We start from the raw sequence: 25,668 nt of genomic DNA, 5'->3' as shown, positions 1-25,668 counted from the left end.
ACCAAGACCCGGCCGTCCCTCTAAACTTTCAGCTCAAACAAGGAGAAGACTGATCAGAGATGCAGCCAAGAGGCCCATGATCACTCTGAATGAACTGCAGAGATCTACAGCTGAGGTGGGAGAATCTGTCCATAGGACAACAATCAGTCGTACACTGCACAAATCTGGCCTTTATGGAAGAGTGGCAAGAAGAAAGCCATTTCTCAAAGATATCTATAAAAAGTCACCTGGGAGACACACCAAGCATGTGGAAGAAGGTGCTCTGGTCAGATGAAACCAAAATCGAACTTTTTGGCCACAACGCAAAACGTTATGTTTGGCATAAAAGCAACACAGCTCATCACCCTGAACACACCATCCCCACTGTCAAACATGGTGGTGGCAGCATCATGGTTTGGGCCTGCTTTTCTTCAGCAGGGACAGGGAAGATGGTTAAAATTGATGGGAAGATGGATGGAGCCAAATACAGGACCATTCTGGAAGAAAACCTGTTGCAGTCTGCAAAAGACCTGAGACTGGGACGGTGATTTATCTTCCAACAAGACAATGATCCAAAACATAAAGCAAAATCTACAATGGAATGGTTCACAAATAAACTTATCCAGGTGTTAAAATGGCCAAGTCAAAGTCCAGACCTGAATCCCATCGAGAATCTGTGGAAAGAGCTGAAAACTGCTGTTCACAAACGCTCTCCATCCAACCTCACTGAGCTCGAGCTGTTTTGCAAGGAAGAATGGGCAAAAATTTCAGTATCTCGATGTGCAAAACTAATAGAGACATACCCCAAGCGACTTGCAGCTGTAATCGCAGCAAAAGGTGGCGCTACAAAGTATTAACGCAAGGGGGCTGAATAATATTGCACGCCCCACTTTTCAGTTTTTTATTTCTAAAAAAAGTTTAAAATATCCAATAAATTTCGTTCCACTTCACGATTGTGTCCCGCTTGTTGTTGATTCTTCACAAAAAATTACAATTTCATATCTTTATGTTTAAAGCCTGAAATGTGGCAAACGGTTGAAAAGTTCAAGGGGGCTGAATACTTTTGCAAGGCACTGTATATGTGTGTGTGTGTGTGTGTGTGTTTGCATGTGTACATGAGTATTTATGTGTATGTATTTGCATGTATATGGGTATATATGTGTGTAAATATATTATTATATATTATATTATTATATTATATTATTATATATATACAGTGTATCACAAAAGTGAGTACACCCCTCACATTTCTGCAAATATTTTATTATATCTTTTCATGGGACAACACTATAGAAATAAAACTTGGATATAAGTTAGAGTAGTCAGTGTACAGCTTGTATAGCAGTGTAGATTTACTGTCTTCTGAAAATAACTCAACACACAGCCATTAATGTCTAAATAGCTGGCAACATAAGTGAGTACACCCCACAGTGAACATGTCCAAATTGTGCCCAAAGTGTCAATATTTTGTGTGACCACCATTATTATCCAGCACTGCCTTAACCCTCCTGGGCATGGAATTCACCAGAGCTGCACAGGTTGCTACTGGAATCCTCTTCCACTCCTCCATGATGACATCACGGAGCTGGTGGATGTTAGACACCTTGAACTCCTCCACCTTCCACTTGAGGATGCGCCACAGGTGCTCAGTTGGGTTTAGTCCATCACCTTTACCTTCAGCTTCCTCAGCAAGGCAGTTGTCATCTTGGAGGTTGTGTTTGGGGTCGTTATCCCGTTGGAAAACTGCCATGAGGCCCAGTTTTCGAAGGAAGGGGATCATGCTCTGTTTCAGAATGTCACAGTACATGTTGGAATTCATGTTTCCCTCAATGAACTGCAGCTCCCCAGTGGCAGCAACACTCATGCAGCCCAAGACCATGATGCTACCACCACCATGCTTGACTGTAGGCAAGATACAGTTGTCTTGGTACTTCTCATCAGGGCGCCGCCACACATGCTGGACACCATCTGAGCCAAACAAGTTTATCTTGGTCTCGTCAGACCACAGGGCATTCCAGTAATCCATGTTCTTGGACTGCTTGTTTTCAGCAAACTGTTTGCTGGCTTTCTTGTGCGTCAGCTTCCTTCTGGGATGACGACCATGCAGACCGAGTTTATGCAGAGTGTGGCGTATGGTCTGAGCACTGACAGGCTGACCTCCCACGTCTTCAACCTCTGCAGCAATGCTGGCAGCACTCATGTGTCTATTTTTTAAAGCCAACCTCTGGATATGACGCCGAACACGTGGACTCAACTTCTTTGGTCGACCCTGGCGAAGCCTGTTCCGAGTGGAACCTGTCCTGGAAAACCGCTGTATGACCTTGGCCACCATGCTGTAGCTCAGTTTCAGGGTGTTAGCAATCTTCTTATAGCCCAGGCCATCTTTGTGGAGAGCAACAATTCTATTTCTCACATCCTCAGAGAGTTCTTTGCCATGAGGTGCCATGTTGAATATCCAGTGGCCAGTATGAGAGAATTGTACCCAAAACACCAAATTTAACAGCCCTGCTCCCCATTTACACCTGGGACCTTGACACATGACACCAGGGAGGGACAACGACACATTTGGGCACAATTTGGACATGTTCACTGTGGGGTGTACTCACTTATGTTGCCAGATATTTAGACATTAATGGCTGTGTGTTGAGTAATTTTCAGAAGACAGTAAATCTACACTGCCATACAAGCTGTACACTGACTACTCTAAGTTATATCCAAGTTTCATGTCTATAGTGTTGTCTCATGAAAAGATATAATGAAATATTTGCAGAGATGTGAGGGGTGTACTCACTTTTGTGATACACTGTACCTACCTACCTACCTACCTAGGTTCCTTACAACTGAGACTATCAAAGTTACACATTAAATGATCCATAAATATGAAAAAGTGATATCTGATCTAAAATACGACTTATAACTCATAATAATTTGTTTCATATTATGACATTAGATTGTTGTATATTGACAGAACACAGATTTCATTTGAAAAAGTTATATCTGATCTAAAATAAGACTTATAACTCATAATAATTTGTTTCATATTATAATATTACATTGCTGCATATTGACAGAACACAGATTTAATTACATCCCCCCCACAGACACACACCCCTGGCAACCAACGGCGTTCTCCCCTAGAACTCAATTATGTAAATGATGCCCTCGTCATTCATTCAAAAACAACGTTAATCTCCTTACTGCATGTAATACTATTGATCTATAGATTGACTATAGATTTAGGTTTCTGCAGAAGCAGTCATTTAATAACAAATTTAAAGAGTTTGCGTTAATATATAACAAATAACTGCAACAAAAATGTCGGGATACAAAATGCAAGACGCATCAAAACACCACATGAGCTGATGTTATGCCTGTATCCTGTGCGAAAAAAAACAATAATCAAAGTTGCTAAATCGCTGCTGGAAACGTGTAAATTAAATGTATGTTGTTTGGAAACCCCGAACCACTGCATAATGCTGCAGTAGATCCTTCTGAAACAATTACATCACCTCTTTGGTTGCTGTTGACTGAAATACAGGAAAAGCACGCCATTGTGGCTCAATAAGAAGCATAAATCCACCTGTCTAGACTTTGTGTGGTGAGCCAACATGGCAGTGCAAGCGTCCCAGTTTCCTCCAAGATTACTTACGCAGGGAGCGTCATAAGCCCTTTAATCGATGTCAATGAAAAACGCAGGCTTTAATAGGCTACGAACGGTCACGTGAAAAACAAACCAATAAGGCATGAGCAACGCTCCAGGTGGCGTTCCTCCTCCCTGTATCTGTGGAGTAGGTTTATTTTGGTTTAGCCCGTTCCCGTGTTGCCGCCATTAGACAGATCGGCACTGGAAATGGGATTTATTATTTGGTAAGTCGTCCGATTGCTTACTGGAAGCTGGATCCCGTGGATTGGAGGGTTGCTACGTCGGAAAAGGTAAGGATCTGATAAATAATACAAGTGGATCGTACTAAGGGCTGAATTGTACCGTAGCCCCGGAGGTGTTTGTTACAGTCAGGGTGATTAGAGAAGGATCGGTTTGTTTGGACACTGCACTAGAGCACCGGGCTGTGTTAGTACTGAAGGGCAACTCTAGAAAGCCCTGCGTTGTGAGTAACCGTGAACAGACAGGAACCGAGAGTGTTTACGGGCCTGTAGGTTCAGCCTGTCCATTGATTTCCTCCCACTAATCTCTAAGTAGCAATACAAGCTCAGTGCTATTGTAGCGCTCACCTTCTGCCCGAAACTCGAGCAGGCTTCTACAGTCACTTCAAAGTCAAAGTCAATTCTGTGTTCACATAAGTAAAGGAAATGTCAGCGCTTACAGAACATTTTGTTTACTTCCCAGCTCCGCGTCATGTTGATAGACAGTAAGCTGTTTGTTTAACGCTGCTGAATCAATTCAGGCACAAACGCTTGACATTAGTTTGAACTTTCATGATGGGCGAGCAATAGTGTGTTTATTTTCTACGTTACCAACATTGTTACCAAATGTAGATTTCAACTTTGTCCTGATGGGTGTTGTGTTACCTGTACTTGTTTACTCTCAGGTCACCGTTAGGAAGTCAACTAAGTCATCTAACTTTAGACTGAACCTTTTCCCAGCACAGAGTTGGTTAATATGACTATATGACATCGCGATCCTATATGACAGAACGATACTTTGTCCTATCGTCATGCGTATTTTTTTTACATTTACATTTTCAGCATTTAGCAGACGCCTTTATCCAAAGCGACTTACAGTAGTGTGACAGTATACTGTCCGAGCAAATGAGGATTAAGGGCCTTGCCCAAGGGCCCAACACTGGCAACCTGGCAGTGGTGGGGCTTGAACCAGCAACCTTCTGATTACTAGTCCAGTACCTTAACCACTAGGCTACAACTGCCCTATATTTTTGTATTACATTTACATTACATTTTCAGCATCAAGCAGATGCCTTTATCCAAAGCGACTTACATTACAGTTACAGCATACAGTCTGAGCAACTGAGGGTTAAGGGCCTTGCCCAAGGGCCCAACAGCAGCAACCAGCAGTGGTGGGGCTTGAACCAGCAACCTTTGGATTACTAGTCCCGTGCCTTAAACACTAGGCTTATATAAGGGTAGCTACGGCTTGCCTTTTATATAACTGACCAATTTATTAACAACTTGGTGTACAATTATTTGTTTTTAATTTTATACATTTTCATTTTTCATAAAATATTATCTAAGTGGACCAAATCTAAACTTGCCCAATTTTAGTAGTTTTCCAAAACAAAGAAATACCTATTTTTCATCAGTGATGCCACCTGATACCCCCCACATGACTTTTGCACATCACCACAACTTTCTACTGTTTTACATAATACCAATAATAAATTATATAACACGCATACATGCACATTTTAAAATACTTAGAACTTAAAGCTAATGTGCACTCAAAACCATAATTTAACCAGAGGAATAAGTGGCTCGCCCTAGGCAAAATCTGTTGGATTAGTCATGTTTTTGAAAAATGCATTTTTCTGCTGTAATTTTTGTCGGTGCGTTCATATAAACGCAAATAGGTCTTACTGGGGAAAACATCCTTTTTTTCAAAAGGCAGCAGTCACTAGGTCTTTCAAAAAATAACCACAAATCAATGCTAAAATTTAGATCTAGATGTTTTTCTTGTAAATGTGGTTGTCATAACATTGTCCTCTGCTGTCAGTCATGCTTAAACCCAGTTTTCTGAGATGCTTTGGGATTTCAGTCCATTAAGGGACATTTTTAGCTTAGCTTAGTTTTTTTGTGTGTGTGTATGTCTGACAGTTGCTCAAAAAAACATAAATGCTTTATTGCACGCATTCTTTTTGTTTGTAAAAACTGGCACAATTGCCCTGAGCACTTGCCTGTTCTTCCCAGCCCACAATCTGGCCCTAGAAACAAGATGAACTACAACAGCAGGTCATGTTGTTCCCTATAACCATACAATGCTTTCGAAATACATAATTTATAAAATGCAGCATGTTTGAGCTACAAAGTGAAAAAATCATGAATGCTTCCAAAAAGCTGAATTTAGTTTGGTCTGTCAAATGCAAACTCTGGGTTAAGGGCGCTGTCATGAATGAATTCCTTGTTTAGGGGTCATTTTCTTTGTTTTTGTTTTTCTGTTTGAAAGCTGGAAATAACAAGTTAGTAGATTATGTAAAACACCACAATAGTGTTAATATAGTGTTAATGCTAACCATTTAGCAGGGAGTTTGCCAAATTTTATTTGTGAGCAATAAAAATGATGAAGTGAAGCCCTCTGTATATTTATAACATGATTACAAGGTGAAATGTAAACAAACCAGCCCAGCTACCTCAATTATTTTTTACAACATCTGTTCAGTTGTGTTCTCCAGACTTTTACAGTCACAATGAAATACATATTAGTTTACATTTTGTCTAACATTTAGCATAATTTCTAAATGACACTTCATATCACACACATTCTCATTTCTCTGCAGCAGTGTTTGTTGTTTGTGAGCTGTAAATTTGCTCTTTGCACTGTGCCTATTTTATGTAAAGTTCATGTCTTGGTCGTGTCATTGGCTTGGCACAGTTTGCTGTGTTTGAGAGAGGGAAAGCTGGATGAGGAATCATCACCTGGTAGAGGTAACAGCAAGTGGTGGAGGAATGAAATGAGAATAGCATATGTTTGGTGTGTCTGTGAGAATCTGCTACTGGTCGGTGTAAACGCGATCAACTGATTTGCAACCTGAACCACAGTGGCGGACCATTTCCAGCTAAAATCTTCAAGTGTCGGGTTTTCTGGTGCGACCAGGCTTTTAGAATGCAGCTGATGCAGCTACCCTGTGCTATGAATTGCATCCTGACAGTTCAGAAATTGTGGGAAATTGATTCTGTGTAGCTGTAAATGATTATAATATTACTAGATAAAAGGACATTCCATCATCGGTCAAAACTGCAATTTCCAGCATTTTCTCTGATCCAAAACTGCAAATTCCAGCATTAAAGATATTTTCCCTGAACACCTGGGGCAAGAGAGTAGTGAAATTGAACACACATTTTTTGTTATTTATTTTTTTACTGACTCAATGATCTCAGGCTGTACGAAATAAATGTAACAAATGAATAAATCCCTTTAGGTGTTGCTGTAATTTACTAGGTATGTAGAAACCTGTTTGGAGATGCAGATTGTAACAGCAAAGAAGATGCTAGCAATGTATTTTGTACAGTTTGTACAGACAGTGATAATACAGTGATCTTATGCTTTGCTCTTTCACTTGGTGTGAGCTTTAAACACATCCCTGTTACAATTTTTATTATATACAGGGTCTTTTCAATTATTTAGCCAGAGTACATAAGCAAACTGTTAAGGATTCCTGCGTAAGTGGTACAGAACTAAGAAAATAAAACTTAGGTGCATTTAATTTAAATTTGTATAAATTCTACAACAGGTTTTTTCTCATCTCAATATCAGTAACCAAAATGATGACATGGCATATAGGCCATCCATATTTAATTATAACAGATTTTAATCAGATTTTAAAACAGCAATTTAATAAACTATGTAAGTTAAATGGTGTCAGTTAGTGAGTAAACTCATAAGCTTTGTAAACAGATCAAATTACAGATCAGCTGTTTATAAACTGTAAGACTAGACCTCACAGAAATGCTAACCTTAATTAGCATTTAAGTTACAACAACAACAATAATAATAATAAAGATACCAACTTCGATACACAGTTAAATAAAAGACAATAAAAGAAATACATTTACATTTTCATTTTCGGCATTTAGCAGATGTCTTTATCCAAAGCGACTTACATTACAGTTACAGTATACAGTGGGGCCAAAAAGTATTTAGTCAGCCACTGATTGTGCAAGTTCTCCTACTTAGAAAGATGAGAGAGGTCTGTAATTTTCATCATAAGTACACTTCAACTATGAGAGACAAAATGAGAAAAAAAAAATCCAGGAAATCACATTGTAGGATTTTTAAAGAATTTATTTATTATTATTATTATGGTGGAAAATAAGTATTTGGTCAATAACAAAAGTTCAACTCAATACTTTGTAACATAACCTTTGTTGGCAATGACAGAGGTCAAACGTTTCCTGTAAGTCTTCACCAGGTTTGCACACACTGTAGCTGGTATTTTGGCCCATTCCTCCATGCAGATCTCCTCTAGAGCAGTGATGTTTTGGGGCTGTCGCTGGGCAACACGGACTCCACAAATTTTCTATGGGGTTGAGGTCTGGAGACTGGCTAGGCCACTCCAGGACCTTGAAATGCTTTTTACGGAGCCACTCCTTTGTTGCCCCAGCGGTGTGTTTGGGATCATCGTCATGCTGGAAGACCCAGCCACGTTCCATCTTCAATGCTCTCACTGATGGAAGGAGGTTTAGGCTTAAAATCTCACGATACATGGCCCCGTTCATTCTTCCCTTAACACGGATCAGTCGTCCTGTCCCCTTTGTAGAAAAACAGCCCCAAAGCATGATGTTTCCACCCCCATGCTTCACAGTAGGTATGGTGTTCTTGGGTTTTTCTTCTTCCTCCAAACACGACGAGTTGAGTTTTTACCAAAAAGTTCAATTTTGGTTTCATCTGACCACATGATATTCTCCCAATCCTTTTCTGGATCATCCATATGCTCTCTGGCAAACTTAAGACGGGCCTGGACATGTACTGGCTTAAGCAGGGGGACACGCCTGGCACTGCAGGATTTGAGTCCCTCTCGGCGTAGTGTGTATACTGATGGTAGCCTTTGTTACTTTGGTCCCAGCTCTCTGCAGGTCATTCATCAGGTCCCTCCGTGTAGTTCTGGGATTTTTGCTCACCGTTCTCATGATCATTTTGACCCCACGGGATGAGATCTTGACCCCAAGGGAGATTATCAATGGTCTTGTATGTCTTCCATTTTCTTACAATTGCTCCCACAGTTGATTTATTCACACCAACCTGCTTGCCTATTGTAGATTCACTCTTCCCAGCCTGGTGCAGGTCTACAATTTTCTTCCTGGTGTCCTTCGACAGCTCTTTGGTCTTGGCCATGGTTGAGTTTGGAGTCTGACTGTTTGAGGCTGTGGACAGGTGTCTTTTATACAGATAACGAGGTCAAACAGGTGCCATTAATACAGGTAACGAGCGGAGGACAGAAGAGCTTCTTAAAGAAGAAGTTACAGGTCTGTGAGAGCCAGAAATCTTGCTTGTTCGTTATTGACCAAATACTTATTTTCCACCATAATTTACAAATAAATTCTTTAAAAATCCTACAATGTGATTTCCAGGATTTTTTTTTCTCATTTTGTCTCTCATAGTTAAAGTGTACCTATGACGAAAATTACAGACCTCTCTCATCTTTCTAAGTAGGAGAACCTGCACAATCAGTGGCTGACTAAATGCTTTTTGACCCCACTGTACAGTCTGAGCAATTGAGGGTTAAGGGCCTTGCTTAAGGGCCCAACAGCAGCAACCTGGCAGTGGTGGGGCTTGAACCAGCGACCTTTTGATTACTAGTCCTGTACCTTAACCACTCGGCTACGGCTTGCCCCGTAAATAGGCCAAAACACTGAAGTACAATTAGGGGTTGGTGACGTAGCCAAATTATGTCATTTTATATACAATATTTGTCATTTTATAGCATTGTAACAATATTAGATTATAGTAGAACAGTTCTACACTCCTACATTGATCCTGTGCACCACGCTAAGTGTCAACAAACCCAAAACCACATTAAAACAGCGGTTTTGGTTTAATATTTAATGACAAACTCTCATCACATTTAGCTGAAGTTCTGTATAAATCGAACAAATGTGCTATTTCTTAGCTCTTCTTTTTTACAGCATAAGAGGGAATATTTTTATAAACTCTGGTGTCAGTTTGTTGTTCCTCTTTTCACTGAACACATAAAAAAGTCACACTAAAAAGCTATTTGCTAACTGTTAGTTTCATAGCACTATAAAATGGTGACTGAGATTATTCTGTCCATATTGGTCACATATTTTATAGCAGAAATGGATAATTTGTAACTGTACACTTTTGTTTGGCTCTGTATGAAAGACATAACTTAAAACATTGAAGCCTAAGCTAAGTGGGTAGCACTGTCGCCTCACAGCGAGGCGGTCCGGGTCCTCTCTGTGTGGAGTTTGCATGTTCTCCCCATGTCTGCGTGGGTTTACTCCGGGAGCTCCGGTTTCCTCCCACAGTCCAAAGACAAGTGAGGTAAATTGAAGATACTAAATTGTCCATGACTGTGTTTGATATAACCTTGTGTGAACTGATGAACCTTGTGTAACGAGTAACTACCGTTCCTGTCATGAATGTAACCAAAGTGTAAAACTTGACGTTAAAATCCTAATAAACAAACAAACAAACAATTCAAAACTGCAAATAAACAATATTTTATATTAATATTGTGTTCTAAATACCCCCTTATTATACATTTATATTTAGAGTCTCAGAGACCCTAGCTAGAATACATTAATTAAGGCAAATAAATATTCATATATTTTAGTTTCTGTCTGGTGTTAGGGGTACAGCTGACCCTCTTACACATACACCTTCCCTTTATACCTCTCTCTCTGGTTAATTAAGTTGGTTAATTTTGAACTCATTGTTATTTTATTTTACACACACACACACACACACACACACGGGTGGCACGGTGGCTAAGTGGGTAGCACTGTTGCCTCACAGCAAGAAGGTCCTGGGTTCGATTCCCCAGGTGGAGCGATCCAGGTCCTTTCTTTGTGGAGTTTGCATGTTCTCCCCGTGTCCGCGTGGGTTTCCTCCGGGTGCTCCGGTTTCCTCCCACAGTCCAAAAACGTGCAAGTGAGGTGAATTGGAGATACTAAATTGTCCCCAAGACTGTGTTTGATATAACCTCGTGAACTGATGAACCTTGTGTAATGAATAACTACCGTTCCTGTCATGAATGTAACCAAAGTGTGAAACATGATGTTAAAATCCTAATAAACAAACCAACACACACACACAACTCTGGGGTCTCTGGGACCCCAAAGAACAAGTCAGGAAAGTCAGGGTCAACAGAACACAAGTGTTAAAGGCCGCACAGTGTTAGCACTTATAGACATATAAAAAAACAAAAAACATATTTGTGGTGATTTCTGCACACCATGTCGATTTTCAATTTTTTGGGGGGGGCTTACCAACTTCTGAAGTTCTACTGTAACAACCTTGTGATGACTAAACAGTCCCTTCACCAATAAACTGCTCTGCTGTGTTGACCTCAGGTGCTTTATGTTGATTCAAAGTTTATTACATTTACATTTTCAGCATTTAGGAGACGCTTTTATCCAAAGCAACTTACACGATGAGCTGAACATGATGAGCAGTAGAGGGTTAAGGGCCTTGCTCAGGGACCCAACAGTGGCAACTTTGTGGTGGCGGGGCTTGAACTGTCAACCTTCTGTTTACTAGTCCAGTACCTTAACCACTGAGCTATCACTGCCCTGATTTATTAAAAATGGAAGAAGTACCTTCTTATTGCAGTCTACCAGCTGAGCTAAGATATAGGCTGTGATTTAACAGAAGAACAGTGTGTGTGTCTGAGCTAATGTAATTATTATGTATCTTTAAAAACTTTGAAAACACCAGACTAAGAGCCCAGTATTGGTTAAGTAAGCCAGAATTATCTGGGCTTTGTGTTTTCGTTCCACTTTTTGAACTGCGCACACACACAAGAATGGTCCAGAATCATGATCTAGTTTCCCAGGGGCAAACCCTTTTAAAATTGTTGTATTGTGTTTTTATTTGATTACTGTATCACACGGAAGGGCGAAAGCTGGAGTTCCTGTGTTGTGAATACGCATAGAGTACTGACCTCCAAATTCCCAGCATCCCTTGACTGAGAGGACACAGCTGCCCCACCACATGTAAAATATTCAAATGAATGTGATGTGCCTCCCTGTGCCTTATGCCTTTTGTTCTCTGCATTTCAAACGGGAGCTTTTTCATTAATGTATCTTTCAGGAACTGGCCGGCTTGGTTTTGAGCCTTTAATTATTTTTTGCCAGTTACTTATTTAAATGTATATTGCCTGCTTGTTGTCATCATTGTTTTTACTTTGTCCTTTGCTTTGATGTTGCTTGGATGTGGATCAGCAGATAACCAAACAATTTGTGTGTGTTTTTGTGTGTGTGTGTGTGTGTGTGCGTGTTGTTTCCTCAGAGCACCCTGGCAGGCTGAACGGCCTTTGGTCAGGAGCGAGCCGGCGGTGGGTGGGAGGGAAGGCGGGAAGGGGATATTCAGGAGCTCCGTTCGAGCGAGGATGACTGATTTCCAGCCAAAGTGGAGCTGCGATTATTGCACGTACGAGAACTGGCCGTCCGCCATCAAGTGCACCATGTGTCGCGCACAACGACCCACTGGCCCCATCATCACAGAGGAGCCGTTTAAGAGCAGCCCTAGCCTCGACTCACACCTCTGCTCCACCCAGGAAGGCTCCAGTGTGCTCATCTGCCCCGATTCGAGTGCCCGGCCCAGGGTTCGAGTGGCCGACGATACCCTTGAGACGTCCAGCAAATGGTCGTGTCACATGTGCACCTATCTGAACTGGCCGCGTGCCATCCGTTGCACTCAGTGCCTCTGCCAGAGGCAACAGGGGCCTCAGCAGGGCCCTTGCAGGCCCTCGGAGGGCCCGCACACATCTGAGCCTGGCATGCGAACTCCTGCCTCTACGACTCCTGACCCCTGCGAGGAGTACAACGATCGTAATCGACTGAACAAACGCGTGCAGCAGTGGGCCTGCTCAGCGTGCACATATGAGAACTGGCCTAAGAGCATGAGGTGTGTTGTGTGTGATCATCCCAAGACAAGCGAGGCCGTTCAACAGGAGCCACAACCCGAGAGCACCACGGCTCTGTCCATAGTGAACGAGCAGGAGAGGACTGCGGGGGGAGGGGGAATGGGGGGAAGTAAAATGGCTCAGAGGAGGCTTTCACCCACTTTGCCTGCTGGGCAGGCAGAGGTGCAGATCGAGCTCGCGTCCGGGGCCATGTGTGCCCAAGATGAGCATGAGGCGGACTTTAAGAAACTTAAGCAGATTAGGAACAGAATGCGGAGGGGTGACTGGCTTTTTCTCAACGCTTGTGCAGGTAAGATAAAGTATGTTAAAGAATCTTTTTTTTAAATATGCAGTACATAATCAGGGTTGGCAGGTGGAAATATCTCCACAAGGGGGTGCTATTAGCACTGTATTGTGCTTCAGTGACATTGTCATACTACAGGGTGGGCCATTTATATGGATACACCTAAATAAAATGGGAATGGTTGGTGATATTAACTTCCTGTTTGTGGCACATTAGTATATGGGAGGGGGAAAACTTTTCAAGATGGGTGGTGACCATGGCGGCCATTTTGAAGTCGGCCATTTTGGATCCAACTTTAGTTTTTTCAATGGGAAGAGGGTCATGTGACACATCAAACTTATTGAGAATTTCACAAGAAAAACAATGGTGTGCTTGGTTTTAACGTAACTTTATTCTTTCATGAGTTATTTACAAGTTTCTGACCACTTATAAAATGTGTTCAAAGTGCTGCCCATTGTGTTGGATTGTCAATGCAACCCTCTTCTCCCACTCTTCACACACTGATAGCAACACCGCAGAAGAAATGCTAGCACAGGCTTCCAGTATCCGTAGTTTCAGGTGCTGCACATCTCGTATCTTCACAGCATAGACAATTGCCTTCAGATGACCCCAAAGATAAAAGTCTAAGGGGGTCAGATCGGGAGACCTTGGGGGCCATTCAACTGGCCCACGACGACCAATCCACTTTCCAGGAAACTGTTCATCTAGGAATGCTCGGACCTGACACCCATAATGTGGTGGTGCACCATCTTGCTGGAAAAACTCAGGGAACGTGCCAGCTTCAGTGCATAAAGAGGAAAACACATCATCATGTAGCAATTTCAAATATCCAGTGGCCTTGAGGTTTCCATTGATGAAGAATGGCCCCACTATCTTTGTACCCCATATACCACACCATACCATCAATTTTTGTGTTCCAACAGTCTTGGAGGGATCTATCCAATGTGGGTTAGTGTCAGACCAATAGCGGTGGTTTTGTTTGTTAAATTCACCATTTTGGCAAATCCAACCACTGAACTAATGGCCCACCCTGTACATTAGAATATACAAATTGTGTGACTGGCCTTGCTTATGGGTTTACTGGACCTTTGTGTCTCTTATCTTACTGTAAATCCAGTCAAACTAGATGAAGACATTATGTGCAGATTTGTGATATGTGTAGTTTTTAACTATGAATCATAAGGAATAATTATAAGGAAGTAAAAGATGCCAGCAGTCAGATTTGTAAGATTAAGAGTAAGATTTGCAGGATGACCAGAGAGTGGCAGGAACAACAGGTACATAGAGAGCAATAAGCAATGACCTTACTTCAGTCATCTGTTTCTATAGCATTTGCAAAACAGCTCTGCTAAAAAAAAAAAACAAAGGAGCAAACAGATTTGCAAAACAAGGGTCAGTAAGGTTTTTTATTTTTATTTTTATTTTTTTTTATTGGGAACATCGCAATATAAGACTGTTTCCCTGTGTATGGTTCTGAAAGATTAAATGTCAATTAAGGAAGTGTAATGGATCAAGGGACTGTGACATATTAGAGAAGGGTTGAATAAACCAAGAAGTTATATCTGGAAAAACGCTAGCCCCAAACATCAAACCAAAAAAAGTAAAGGTTAAAACCCACAGAAAACTTATTGAGTTATTATTAAGATACAAGATCAGAGGGACTCTTATAACCTGGGAGAACTGAAGACAATTTGTCATAAGGTAAGGGTCAGATTTAAAGTCCAGTATGCCAGAAAGCTATTTTTTGCTGATGTAATTGCCAACCATGTACTTTTGTACAGAAAATACAATTCTTTGTATTTTTTATATTGTTTGGGCTAAATTACCCATACTTTAGAAAAAAGGCTCTCTAAATCCAGGGCATTAACAGCATATGTCCATAAATGCAGGTTCAACAAACTCATGGTCAGGGTTTCATATAGACCATATAGTGTACGGAGCCAAAGAGATCTATGTATGAAGATACTACAAGAAGATATTACTGTGGGTAAAGTCTTACAACAATTCTGTAACAAGAATTAAATCAATTCTATATTTTGTTGTTTTATTTTAGTTCAGTGTTCGAATACATTTGAGTTGCATTACAGTCTGAACCATTTTTAAGTAATTACAATTTCATTCAGTTTAAAAGAACAAAAAGATGAAGAAAGATATATAATACCCAGTTCTGCCATTAAATTACACATGTGTTTAACATGGCGTAAAAACCCAAATAAATAATTGGATTGTATCCTTGTTATTTTGGATAAAAGCATAATGTAAATGTATATGATTGTATTTAGCTAACTTTTTTTTATCCACTGTTAATGTGATATTAGGAAAAGTTTATTATTTTTGTTGTATTCAGAAGTGCTTTATAGCCCAGAGATCTTATCTCTTATTTGCCACCATGTCATACCCACTACAAAGAATTGATTGTTTATTATTATATAATATTACAAAAGTAAGTTCAACAAAAATTTGAAGAACTAATATAAAATTTTAAAATGTTGAATGCATGTCTGTAACAGCACTGTGTATAATAGTGTATTTTACCTTTCGCAGGTGTAGTTGAAGGTGATCTGGCTGCGGTCGAAGCCTACAAGTCATCAGGAGGTGACATCGCGCGTCAGCTGACCTCAGATGAGGTTCGTCTGCTGAATCGTCCATCTGCGTTTAACGCAGGCTTTACTCTGGTGCACCTAGCCATTCGCTTCCAGCGCCAAGACATGCTCTCCGTACTTCTAACTGAGGTCAGCTTGCACAGTGTGCTTGTTTCGACTTAGTATTCAGTCAAAATAGTCAAAATATTAGGACACCCTGTAAAGACCTTCTTTCTGACTTTCTTTTTTTTTTTTTTTTTTTACGTAATTATACACATGGTCATTTGATCTTCATTTTAACAATATTGAGAGATGAAGATCATCTGCATCTACACAAATATCTCTGAAGAAATGTCTTAAAATAATTTGTAAAATATAATTAATAGAAATACAATTTTTAGTAAGGAAAACGTTAGGATGCCCACACATTTATCAGTGCATAAAATTAGAATAAGGTGCACCACATTAGCTGCAAATAATTAGAACATTGTTAGAAAAAAATTTGGTAGAGCCTGTGTTATTTAAACCTGACATTTAGTTTGGTTTGCTCTTGATTGTTAGAGTGAGTGGTATCACCATGCAAGATCCAAAGAGCTCGCCAAATCCTTCAGAAATAAGATGTTAGTTAAATATGAGTCAGAAAGGGTTTAAAAAGATCTTAAAACAATTAGAAATCAGCTGTTCCATTGTCTGGAAAATAATTTTACATATGAAGAACATTTATGACATGCCAACATGGCCTGATCAGGCCATCCTAGCAAGTACAGCATAGACATGTAGAGAAGTTTCCAACAGTCATCAGAAAGAGGATGAACAAGTTTGCTTTTCATTGGAGGTGTGCAAGAAGAAAACATTTGCTGTCAAAACAAAACCAAAACATTATGGCAAGGCTAAAATTTGCTGGTCTTTGTCTAGGTGTTTTCTGGCAGTTTTGGAACAATGTGCTGTGTTTAGATTAATTCCATGTTGAGCACAGAAACAGAAAACCTGTTTGGCGCAAACCAAACGCAGCTATGAATTCTCTATTGTATCAGAGGGTGCTTGAGGAAAATGTGAGGCCATCTGTCCAAAAACTGAAGTGGAGGTGGTTTGTAAAACATGGAAATAATTTAAAACATTCCAGTAAATACAGCAAGGAATGGCTCAGAAGAATGAAATGGAAAGTTCTGGAATGGCAAGCCTAAAGTTTGGATCTTAATCCTATTCAGATGATGTGTAGAGATTTGAAACAGCCTGTGTATGCAGGAATCCCTTCAAACCACACAGCTGAAAGAATTCTGCAGGAGGGAGTGGGAAAAACTTTTTCCCAGTCAAAGACTGGTTGATGGTTAAAGGAAACATCTAATTCATGTTTTTTCAGCCAATGAGAGAAATACCAGCTATTAGGGCATAGTGTGTGCCAGTGTTTTTTTCAGTGAGAATTGACATCTGTTTTAATTTTAATATATGATAAAGTCAAATTCTCATCATTTTGCATCATTTCATGTATAGATGTTACATGACAGAAGGTAAAATATTGGTATGTCTATATTATCTAAAAAAAAAAAAAAAAGAACTATTTAATTGGGTGTCCTATTTTTTAATAATTGTATTAGCATGTCCAAAAACCAAAAACGTCCCTGTATGACTGTTCTTAGGTCCCCTGAAACTTGATCAAACGCAGTTTGACAGATGTTGCTCACATCCCGCTTGTGTACTTGTTCACTCAGGTGTCTCAGCAAGCAGCCAAGTGCATTCCGGCCATGGTGTGTCCTGAGTTAACGGAACAGATCCGTCGAGAGGTGGCGGCTGCACTGCACAGACGCAAGGGAGAATTCCCCTGCTATTTCTTCACTGATATCACTACTTTCACACTTCCTGCAGGTGACGCATACTCACTTCTTACTGAACTGCATCTCTGCTTCAGCTAGTATTGGACATAGCCTTTATGTGATCTTTTATATGGTATTCTGTACAGACATAGAGGACCTGCCTCCTAATGTTCAAGAGAAGCTGTTTGACGAGGTGCTGGATCGAGACGTACAGAAAGGTAAAAGATCAGCAACTATGAAGACGTGACTATGGACACCTCAACAGAGCGTATTAACATCACGTTAAAGACGTTCTCACTTGGTTCTCATAGCAAAGCTTATTTAGAATCCAGGAGCACAGCTATGGATCACCTTTCCGCATTTTTTGGTTGTGATTTTGGATAAACTTGAATGGTTTTTAACTAATATGGTAAAATATTCAGCCAGATTAAAACTTTTTTCAGATGTTTTTGCCAACAAACTGTAATGGTGGTAATCATGTCAGCCATATTTCACTATTGGAACCGTCTGCATCAGGATTTTAATCCTGATTATCATTAGTCTTCCATTTTTTGTATTATGTAACCAATAACCTATGCTTTAACCAAGTTTGGTATAAAAACAGAATTTATACCATTGTTTGTTTATCGGCCTTCATTGATGCGCCTATTAATTAGTCTGCTTATTTGCCTTGGTTGCCTTGGTTTTCTTGGTTACTTTTAGTAAGTGTAAGTATACCATCATTCGCAAAATCAGGATGTTATGCTTTGATTTTACTGCACTTATGTTGTTATTTTTGGTCATAATACAAAACAGCAACTCTAAAATAAGCAAAGTAAAGCAAACGCATGAATATAAAAGCTTAAAATCAGGTAATTTAGTATGTTCTTTAATATACAATTAGATATGCTGCACTTTAATGATGCTAAATAAAAAGAAAAAAAGATTCTGGAGTGGGTCTGGTCCTCAGCCAAGGAATAATAGATGCTCAGACTGGCACAGCATATACATATTAAAGCTAAAACATGCTTCTAATGATAATTAGCTGGATGTTGTTGATTAATTAAGAAACAAAACCCACTATAGCTTTAATTATTTCCTAAATGCTGTCATGTAACCTTAAGGTTTGTGGTGGGATGTGGACCATTATTCAAAAAGAAACATTTCCTGTACTATAAAGTAAAAAGAAAGTAAAAATTTACTCTTCACTCTACATTCAGGAACTTTCTATAATGGTTCAACAATGGTGAAATGCAGTAATTGGGAAGGCCATGGTGAGTGGTTCAGTGAATAACAGGATGAATCCAAGCACTCTTGAATGTTGTTGTAACATTCTCATATTGTTGGCTGTTATATAATCATGCAAAGCAATTACCTAATGATTTCTACAAGGCATTAGGGACCTCATACCAGACCTTACAATTGGCAGCAGACTTTAAGGGTTGAGGGCATCTTTTGGCTTTCTTTAAATATAAATTCATGCAAAAGTTGACAAGCTGGAACAATTTCTAAAAAGGTTTTTATTGACCTTACTTTTATTTTATTGACCTGACGTACTTTGGAAAATTATTGTCCCTTCACACAGTCCGTCACTGTATCAATAAATCTAACCTAAAACTGTATTATGCAAAAGGAACCTATACATTAATTTTGCATATAAACGCCAGTGAGTTTTCTTGGCCCAGGGTTATCTAAAATGGACCGAAACACAGTGGAAACATGTTCTGTGATCAGACAAAAAAATTGTATCAATCTAACAAATATCCTATTAGTAGACACTTGGGTAATAAAAGTACACCCTTTAAACAATACAATCTGTGTGTTGCAGAGCTGGAAGAGGAATCACCCATCATAAACTGGTCTTTGGAACTGGGCACAAGACTTGACAGCCGACTCTATGCTCTGTGGAACCGAACTGCGGGAGACTGCCTGCTAGATTCAGTGCTACAGGCCACGTGGGGCATCTACGATAAAGACTCTGTATTAAGGAAAAGCCTCCATGACAGCTTACATGACTGTTCTCATTGGTGAGGGGACACACCCACTTACACATGAGCACATGTACATGCATTTGTATTGTTATCTGTGTCGGAGGTGATGAACAGATAACTGGATTTTTTTTTTGGATAATTATTATCTTAAGATTGACAATTCTTGCTTGAGGGATTTTTCCATAAGAAACGTGTAAGATTTCTGTAATCGTGTATTTCAAACATGGTCAGGATACTTAGGGGAAATGTATTTACATGCTTTAGTTGCTTTTTGACCTTTTCGGCCAGCAAAAACGTTATTTTTTTGCTGCTACTGTGTTTAGGGCTTGTGACAGCAGATAATTCTGGTCCACATACCTGATTTGGCACAGTTTTACATGCTTTTCCTGGCGCAACCCTCCTTTGACCGGGCCTGTAAACAGCACTGAAAGTGCACTAAGAAGTGTGCCTCCCAATGGCTAGGCTGTTCTAGTCATGTCTGTGTAGACGTCCGACTGGCCGTTAGCACCACTGAGATTCAGAACCAAGATCCTAGCCGTGGTGGGCTAGCGTGATTTAATGTGTGCCACCCAAGCAAAATGCGCACACCAAGCACTTTATACACGGTAGACCTATTTGGTACAAATACATTCACTGATTATTTTGTACACCAATAGCTACCATACAGATGAACTGAAATTTGTGTGTATACAATTACTGACTGTAGCCCATCTATTGCTCATTGTCGTCTTTGTCGAGCCCTATTTATAAATCATAGGGATTTTTCTGGAATCAGGTGCAGCAGTGTTGTTGGGATTTTTAATTACTGTTTGAACTTACTGACCTCTTAATTAGGAACACAACCTGTTAGCACTAGTTGTAGGAGAAACAGTTAAACTAGACCTTTAGTCTTTTATTAGTGGACACTTTCTGATCACAGGAGCTTTATTATCCTCTCTGCGTAGACAAAAATCCCACCACCACTTAAACCAGTACAATACACTACCATTATATTATAATATTTAAATTTCACCCATCCCTCTTTGTGTTTGACCTCTGTGTGTCTTGACTTGCTGTAGGAGTCTAAAATTGGAACTTTTCATTATGCGTATTTGACTTCAGAAGACCATGACTTTGTTCATAATTAAAATGGGTTACAGGTCATTCCTTTTAGTGTTACTTTTTGGTGAAAAAGATTTAGTATTCTGAATAAAATATAAATCGGTCATTAGACAGATGGAACTGCATTTATTTGACTTTTATATTACCAGCTGTGGTGATTTGATTGCTGTTTTCATTTTAGTTAAATATTAACTCGAGTTGTAAACCTTTCATGGACTGTGTTGCAGGTTCTACACCCGATGGAAGGAGTGGGAATCCTGGTATTCTCAGAGTTTTGGTCTGCACTTCTCTTTGAGAGAGGAGCAGTGGCAAGAAGACTGGGCTTTTATTTTATCACTGGCCAGTCAGGTAGACACACACACCTCTTGTATTCTTCTGCTTGCTTCCATTTATTATTTCATCCCATCCTGCTTCTCTTGTCTGTCTTTCCTTTCTATACAGCCAGGGGCAAGTTTAGAGCAGACTCATGTATTCGTGCTGGCTCATATTCTCCGTCGGCCCATCATCGTGTACGGCGTGAAATATTACAAGAGCTTCAGAGGGGAGACGCTGGGATACACTCGCTTTCAAGGTGAGCTGCAAATTTGAGACTTGGTGCTGAATAAAAGGACAAGCTCTTTACAGAAAACGTTAATTGTTACGGTTGTATTAAGTCACTAATAATAATAAAAAAGAATTATGGACCAAATTACTCACTTTAATTACATTTCAGTGGGATTCCCAGTCAGCATTGTATTCAATGCCTAGAATTGAGTCACTTTCCCTGCACTACTGACCAAACCAAGGGAAGTGAACCAAATGTAACAATAAATAATAATGTGCCTAGTTAGAAGCGGTGTAATAACTGATCTCAAACAGGAACACGGTGTCAGCGATGCAAAGCACCAGTATGCCCAAATCTTGTACTAGAGCATTTGTGGCTCATAGGTTAAGGTGCTGGAATATTAAAACTTCAAAATGTTGTGGGCTTAGTCTCTGCATCTACCAAGCTACCACTGTTGGGCCCTTAACCCTCAGCAGCTTGGATTGTATTCTGTATTACTTGAATGCTGAAATGTCTTTAAAATTCCAACATAAGCACAGTCACATAGCGCTACTAGTACAAGATCTTTAGAATGACCTTTGGCAATGAAAATTGGCATTGGAACTTAGTGAAAACTGGGCCAACCTGTATGCTGCCTTCTCTGCAGGGGTTTATTTGCCACTGTTGTGGGAACAGAGTTTCTGCTGGAAGAGCCCCATTGCACTGGGTTACACACGTGGCCACTTTTCAGCTCTGGTCGCCATGGAGAACGATGGCTATGACAACCGTGGTGCAGGTGCTAACCTGAACACAGACGATGACGTCACCGTCACTTTCCTGCCGTTGGTGGACAGCGACAGAAAGCTGCTACATATCCACTTTCTTTCTGCTCAAGAGGTAAGGAGGAGTCTTTGTCCTGACCTAATGGAAAGAATTGTTTGGGGTTTTCTTTGTACTGGTTTAATTGGGGCAACTTGGAATCTAATGCTATATGGTATATAGAGGCTGGATTACACATCATGCAATATAATATACACAGCCACTGGTTATATAGGGCAGCTGTAGCCTAGTGGTTAAGGTACTGGTCCAGTAATCAGAAGGTTGCCGGTTCAAGCCTCACCACTGCCAGGTTGCCACTGTTGGGCCCTTGAGCAAGGCCCATAACACTCAATTGCTTAGATTGTATACTGCCACAATGTTGTCAGGTTATGTTGAAATGGAGTTTGGCTTAAAAAAAAAAAAGGAAAGGAGTGCTTAAGCTTTCCTTTCATGTCTGGATTGCTACACCTATAATCTAGCAACCATGGCTGATCAGTACTTAGAAACCCATCAACCAGTATTAATCAAGAGGTTGGACAGCACCACAGATAAGTGATCAGCAGTCTGTCGTGTGTGTGTGTGTGTGTGTGTGGAGAGAGGGGATTGCAATAAGAGTAAGAGCTTTACTACTGGAACCCATGTTGCCACTGTCAATCCCTGTGAACTTTTTAAATTCTAAGACACCTACAAATCGTTAACTCTATTTTAATTCTGAAGTGTATGGCAAATAAACAACAACCACAGGCAATTGTTTACTTGCTTTTTGTGTTCAGTTCATGATATACAGTAGTGTTAAAAAAAATAGCAGTGATTTTAAAAAAGTAAATAAAGCACAAAATCATTATAATAACTTTTATTTCCATAAATGCAAATGGACTGAAAATACTACACTTTCAATTCTAAATCAAAACATTAACAAAATTTTGCCAGTTTGTGTTTATCCTTTACAGAAAGTTAAGAAAAATGAATATTAGGCTGTTCAAAAAAATAGCAGTGCCAGCGTTTTTCATTAAAAACTCAAAAAAATTATCTATAACATGAAAAAATGTTTGAGGTTTTACTTTACTTTAAATCACTGAACTAATATTTAGTGGCAAAACAATTGTTTCTGAGATCTGTGTTGCATGGAGTCGATCAACTTCTGGCACCTCTGAACAGGTATTCCAGTCCAGGATGATTAGACTACATTCCACAGTTCTTCTGCAATTTTGGGTTTTGCCTCAAAAAAACGCGCTTCAGATATCAGCCCACAAGTTCTCTATGGGATTGAAGTCAGGAGATTGGGCTGGTCACTCTATTACCTCAGTCTTGTTTGTCTGTAACCAAGATGTTTTGGGTCATTGTCATGTTGAAACACCCATTTTAAGGACATTTCTTCTTCAACATAGGGCAACATAATGATCTCAAGTATTCTGATATATTTAAACTGATCCATGATCCCTCGTATGCGATAAATAGGCGTAACACCATGGTACAAAAATCATTCCATATCATCATTTTGTACCACCATGCTTTACTGTCTTCACAGTGAACTTTGGCTTGAATTCAGTGCTCGATGGTCGTCTGACATACTGTCTACAGCCACTAGACCCCAAAAGAACAATTTTGCTTTCACCAGTCCACAAACTGTTGAGCCGTTTCTCTTTGGACCAGTCAATGTGTTCTTGGCAAATGTTAACCCATTCAGGACTTGTCTTTTTCTTAACAATGGGACTTTGCAAGGAGTTCTTGCTGGTAAATTGGCTTCACTTAATCATCTTCTGTACTCACTGGGAACTTCAGATGTTTCTAATTATTTCTGGAGGTGATGATTGGCTGAGTATTTGCCATTTTGGCTATTCTTCGATCCATTTGAACAGTAGTTCCACGCTTCCTTCTGCGTCTTTCAGGTGTTGGTTGTCACTTCAAGGCATTTGAGATCATTTTAGCTGAGCAGCCAATAATTTGCTGCACTTCTCTGTATGTTTTTCCCTCTACTATCAACTTTTTAATCAGAACAATGTCTGGAACAACCCATTTTACCCAGTATTTCAGAAGGAAACGCGCTATGACCAAGCTGTGCAACATTTGCCACCCTCCTAAAATAAATAAGGGCCAAATTTGACACCCGTTCTTCTGCAGAATGAATGATTTCACCAATTGAACTCCTCACTGCTATTATTTTGAACAAGCCCCTTTCAATCAATGCTTCAATTACTCAGAATGAGCAGCATGCATGTCCTAATTGTTGGGTTTGTTTTGTTTTCATTACTCTACTACACTTTCAAGTAAATTTTTTGCTATGTAGAAATAGCATTTCTACTAAAAACAGTGATTTACAGGTTAATGGTGTTGGACTGCTATTTTTTTGAACACCACTGTATACATGTCTATCTAACTGGCTTTTTTTGCATGGTCATCAGATGGGAACCGAGGAACAGCAGGAGCGTTTGCTAAGGCAGTGGCTGGACTGTTGTGTGACTGAGGGTGGAGTCTTGGTGGCATTACAGAAGAGCTCGAGAAGGCGGAGTCATCCACTGGTCACGCAGATGGTGGAGAAATGGTTGGACGGTTACCGGCAGCTGGGCACCTGTCCCGCCCTCTCGGATGGAGAGGAGGAAGAGGATGAGGAAGATGAGTGAGAATTAGAAAGGGTGGACTACTCTTTACTAAAAGACTTGGTGCACCTTGACACTTCCTTGTGGAAAACCCGTGCATACACTAACGTCCCCTTATTTATCCCTGTTATATTTACACCCCCCCTTACCAGACTCTCTAAAGCAAACCAGTGGTATGTCCCATTGCTCTGAAACAGATGTGGGCCTGTGTGAAATAAAGCAATTTAGTTTATGAATTGCACATGCCTTACAGAGTATCCCAATTATAAATTCTAGATTTGCTAGTAGAAATTTAAAGGTAATAAGATATTCTATTAGAATTGGAAAGCAACAAGACGTTCAAATGGGTCTGCTAAGGGCACTTAAGCACACTTCTGTGTAATTTTATTTGAATTGCTTTAGTTTTCTTTTTAAACTTTAATTGTTTGCAAAGCCTTTCATATACTTGAGACTAGTTCTGTGTTGATATCTATTCACTAAGACGTATTTATTTACCTGTATGATAGTTTGTGAGCTGTAGAAATGAATACATACATACCACCATGTGATTAGTTTTGTCCTCTTGTGTGCATGAGGAATTTTACTGCAAACTTTGATACAGCTGGGAGGGTGGGACATCGGTAAGCAGTTTCAGATTCAGAGCATTTATTTAAGCCAATGCAAAAGGTTACACTACATGTTTGTATTTACATGATGTGTACCACTCATGTCTGGTCAGTTCTGTTTGCAGTTTTGATTTTTCTTTGACGCTTTTATTACATTCAAAGACTCGACTTAAACCAAAGTGAATGTTGGTCTGTGCGCTCGCTGTAATCGGACTTCACTTTGTTTTACTGTTTTCACCCCGCTTGTGACTGTGTTCAGTCTATTCCGTTACCTAGTTTTGCAAACACGCTGGTGTTCTTATTTTCTGTTTATTTAAGACTATAATGTCAAAGCTTTGGCATGGACTGTGTGTCTCTAATGTAAGATGACGTGGAGACCAAATCTTTGAAGGCTTACATGAGTTGAATGTCGAACAGTGAAGCTTCTTTAACACTTTGTTTGGTTTTGTTTTGTTTTTAAAACCAGTGTATTTGACGTCTTATTACATGCCCATCAGTGTCAAGGTCGTCTTTTTAGCGTGTATAAGGTCACCTGCAACAGGAATAAATGTTTTATATATATAAAAACCCTTGATAAAATGAACAACAGGCTGATGTTATT

The 25,668-nt window shown here is 39.9% G+C and overlaps 1 protein-coding gene across 2 annotated transcripts; it reads left to right on the top strand.

Annotated features, from left to right (window-relative positions):
• The first annotated feature begins 3,762 nt into the window (after nucleotides 1-3,762).
• Nucleotides 3,763-25,653, top strand: zranb1b (zinc finger, RAN-binding domain containing 1b). Of its 2 annotated transcripts, XM_063007824.1 has the most exons (10): nucleotides 3,763-3,912; nucleotides 12,140-13,065; nucleotides 15,604-15,791; nucleotides 17,351-17,504; nucleotides 17,599-17,670; nucleotides 19,260-19,458; nucleotides 20,751-20,871; nucleotides 20,965-21,094; nucleotides 21,714-21,943; nucleotides 24,268-25,653. In XM_063007824.1, the coding sequence occupies exons 2-10, from the start codon at nucleotides 12,240-12,242 to the stop codon at nucleotides 24,484-24,486; spliced, it is 2,139 nt and encodes a 712-aa protein (XP_062863894.1). In that variant the 5' UTR covers nucleotides 3,763-3,912; nucleotides 12,140-12,239; the 3' UTR covers nucleotides 24,487-25,653. The 2 variants fall into 2 exon arrangements, with proteins under 2 accessions (XP_062863894.1, XP_062863893.1); XM_063007823.1 differs by having other exon boundaries at nucleotides 20,751-21,094.
• The last annotated feature ends 15 nt before the right edge of the window (nucleotides 25,654-25,668 follow it).

The sequence above is a fragment of the Trichomycterus rosablanca genome, chromosome 13 (genome assembly GCF_030014385.1).
Source record: "Trichomycterus rosablanca isolate fTriRos1 chromosome 13, fTriRos1.hap1, whole genome shotgun sequence".
Classification (NCBI taxonomy): Eukaryota; Metazoa; Chordata; class Actinopteri; order Siluriformes; family Trichomycteridae; genus Trichomycterus; species Trichomycterus rosablanca.
This window is presented reverse-complemented; position numbering and strand designations above follow the sequence as displayed.